Here is a 3,342-nt window from a genome sequence, read left to right on the forward strand (position 1 = left end):
AAATTTGTTACTTTTTAAAATAAATATCTAGTATATGATCCAAAATTTACTTTAGGTCATAGGATTAAATCCCAATTGAGCATTTTTACATTTCTTGAATCCCTCTAGACAGATCCAGAATTTTGAATTTGTAGGTTCTAATTTGAGAATAGGAGAACGATTAAGTTCATGATAAATAATATATACATATTAAGTGAATTTCCTTGAAAAAAATAAAAAGTTTGAGCCATAGTTATTGACTTTTACCGAATCGTAACTTACACTGTAAAGATCTCAGATTTATAATACAAAGAGTAGTCGATATGATTAAATACACATCTGAACTATTGTTTTTTTCGTGAGTTTCATATAACATCAACGACTTCTTTTTTCCATCTGAACTATTACTATCTATGTATCAAAATACGCCTCGAAGCTGATAAAGCCAGCTATCAATCAGTTGTTCTCTTTTCCTATCCGAACTGTCACCATACACTCTACTAGGTCTATTTTAATACATAGATGACGACAGTTCAGGCAGAAAAACAGAAAAACAAAACAACTGATAGTTGAAACATAAAACTCGTGAAAAAGTGATAGTTCAGATGTGTTTTTGACCATTATACATCTCTAATACAAAAGTACCAAGATCACATAATATTATACATTGGGTCTTAATCAACAACAATATAATTACATATGGAAATCATGATCATCTTTTGGTGAATGTATCTCTAAGTGGCTTGTGATTTGATCAAATCTTTCTGATAAAAAGAAACTTTGTAATCTCTTCAACTTTCTTGAAACTCTTACTTGTGTGTTGAAAATTGCCTTCACTGGTCTATGATCTGATAATTTTGATTCACCTCTATCATATACTTGTTGCTTTAACCCTTCACCATACCAAATTATCCTATCACACCTATAATATATAATATAGTTCCATCAAGGAGAGAAGCAGTGGCGGAGTCGGGATTTTTGTTAAGGGGTTGAGAAATAAACATACGAACTAATCGAAGGGGTTTCAATATCTACTGTATATGGATAAAAAATAATTTAAATTATGTATAAATAGTAGAATTTTTCGCCGGAGCGAGTTCGGATGATCCCCCTCGGCCAGGTGTAGCTCCGCCCCTGGAGATAAGCATCCAGCAACTCTCCGAACTATGATCGAATTTTCTACGACACACTTCAACTTCGTAGGGGTCCTATTACCCTCCCTTGAACTGAATTTTAGTGTATTTTGTCACCCTTTTGCGCTGATGTGGCACCCTTGAGGTGCCACGTCAGCTAAAAAAGCTGACAAAAGGTGTCACATCAGCTAAAAAGAATGACAAAAACGTGCTAAAATCTAGTTCAACGGGTAATAAGATCCTCGTGAAGTTGGAGTATGTCGTAGAAAATTTGATCATAGTTCAGGAGGGTACTAGATGCTTTACTCTCCGTCAAATAGAAGAAGATAATATTAGCATTTATCAAACATCTTTTGTGTAGGACAAAAAAAAAAGTAATTAGCCTTTATCATATGATATTACACCTAAAATATTTGTGTTGGATAGGATATCCACAGACCATAGTATAAGTAGCTTAATTGTTCGATTTTAAAATAGAGCAGGTGTATCTATATAATAAGTCATATATATATATATATATATATATATATATGCAGATATAAGAGAGTATTATCCCTCCGACCTATAGTCAAAGTTGCTATGACACACCTTAACTTCACGAGGGTCCTATTATCCCCCTAAACTTAATTTTACTGTATTATTATCCACCTTCTGTGCTTACGTAACACCTTTTATGACACACCTTAATTGCAAGTTTTTTTATGCCACGTAAGCACAAAAGGTGGACAATAATACTGTGAAATTGAGATTAGGGGAGTAATAGGACCCTCGTGAAGTTAAGGAATATCGTAGCAACTTTGGTTATATATATAGTTCAAGAGGGTAATAGTGTTTTATCTCTATGCATTAAGCAACGAAATTTGTAAAAGTAAAATTTAAGTTTTGTGTATTAACGGTATAAAAGAATTATTGTACTAAATTATGCGAACAATTAACTCTCCGGAGAATCTTTTAATTAGCTGAATTGGTTGGCTATCTGAACTTTTCACCTCATTGATGAGGATTCGATTTCATTAAAATTGTTAACTATACTATCATATTATATTGTTAGAAGTAATAATTAACAAACTTACCATGCAGGAGAACGTTTTTTTTCTCCTTTTTTAACTTGTGATCTACCATAATAATCACTTGAATTTGGAATATATTTGTATGTAGGTGCAAATTTGATTATTCCTTCTTGCCAACCTTCAAATACTTGTCCATCCATGAGCTCCATCCTTAACTATATTTTATCATGAAAATACATTTTAAAATATTAGTTCAAGTGGCTAATTAGATTGGAATAAAGGATTACTCGATGCACAAAGCATTTCACGTTTATGCTGGATATGATATAGGGAAAGGTCATCATACTCCAAGGAGGTGTGACGTAGAGATAAGGATCCAGTACCTCCTCGAATTATGGCTAAATCTACTGCTATGACACATTCCAACTTCACACCCCCTAAAGTCAATTTTTGCGTATTTTTGTCACCCTTTTGTGCTGACATGGCACTTTTATTACATAAAAATGAAGCCCACGTCGAAGGCGTCACGCCAGCTAAAAAGATGCCACGTCAGCTAAAAAAGTTGACAAAAATGCGCTAAAATTTAGTTCTGAGGGGTAATAGGGCCCCCGTGAAGTTGAAGTGTGTCATAGCAAATTTGGTTATAGCTCGGAGTTACTAGATGCTTTACTCTATAACGTAATCAGCCTACCCTAATGCAAACATGCATATGAGTGCCTGTCAAACCTCTATAACCTATAAATCTCATATAGACAACTTTATTGTTGCTCCGAGGTTCTCTGGCCCTTGTAGCTTCAAATTTTCTTAATCGCACATTTATATATGCAAGGTTCGACCGGTAAAGGCCGCACCCAAGCAGATGTGATGTAGATAACCTATACCTCGATAACATCGATGACTGATTCTACAAGTCACATGGAGATAATAACTTTACCGTTGTTCTAAGACTCTCGACTTCAAATTTCCTAATTATGTAATTTATAATAGAAACAATAATTATTTTAATTACTCAATTCTTATAATAATAAATTAATAATAAGGTACCTGATCATTTTCCAAGAGTGCATTCCATTCTCCTTTTTCCACTAATAATCTTGTAGTTGATTCTGGTAAAGAAATTCTATAATTCAAATCCCCAAGCAATATCACACGACTGCAATAAATCAATTCAAAATTAGGTTAAAAGTGATGTCATGAAATATAAATAGCAGTTCGGTGTA

General features: G+C 33.5%; 1 protein-coding gene across 1 annotated transcript in view; it reads right to left on the reverse strand.

Moving 5' to 3' along the window:
- Positions 1-303: 303 nt before the first annotated feature.
- Positions 304-3,342, reverse strand: part of LOC107838781 (type IV inositol polyphosphate 5-phosphatase 9) — a 10,478-nt gene continuing 7,439 nt past the window's right edge. The window contains exons 6-8 of the mRNA XM_016681976.2: positions 3,167-3,275; positions 2,186-2,337; positions 304-901 (exon numbers count right to left, since the gene is read on the reverse strand). Of these exons, the coding sequence (XP_016537462.1) occupies positions 673-901; positions 2,186-2,337; positions 3,167-3,275 (490 nt within the window). The 3' untranslated portion in view covers positions 304-672. The remainder of the gene's footprint in view (positions 902-2,185; positions 2,338-3,166; positions 3,276-3,342) is intronic.

The sequence above is a fragment of the Capsicum annuum genome, chromosome 8 (genome assembly GCF_002878395.1).
Source record: "Capsicum annuum cultivar UCD-10X-F1 chromosome 8, UCD10Xv1.1, whole genome shotgun sequence".
Taxonomy (NCBI): Eukaryota; Viridiplantae; Streptophyta; class Magnoliopsida; order Solanales; family Solanaceae; genus Capsicum; species Capsicum annuum.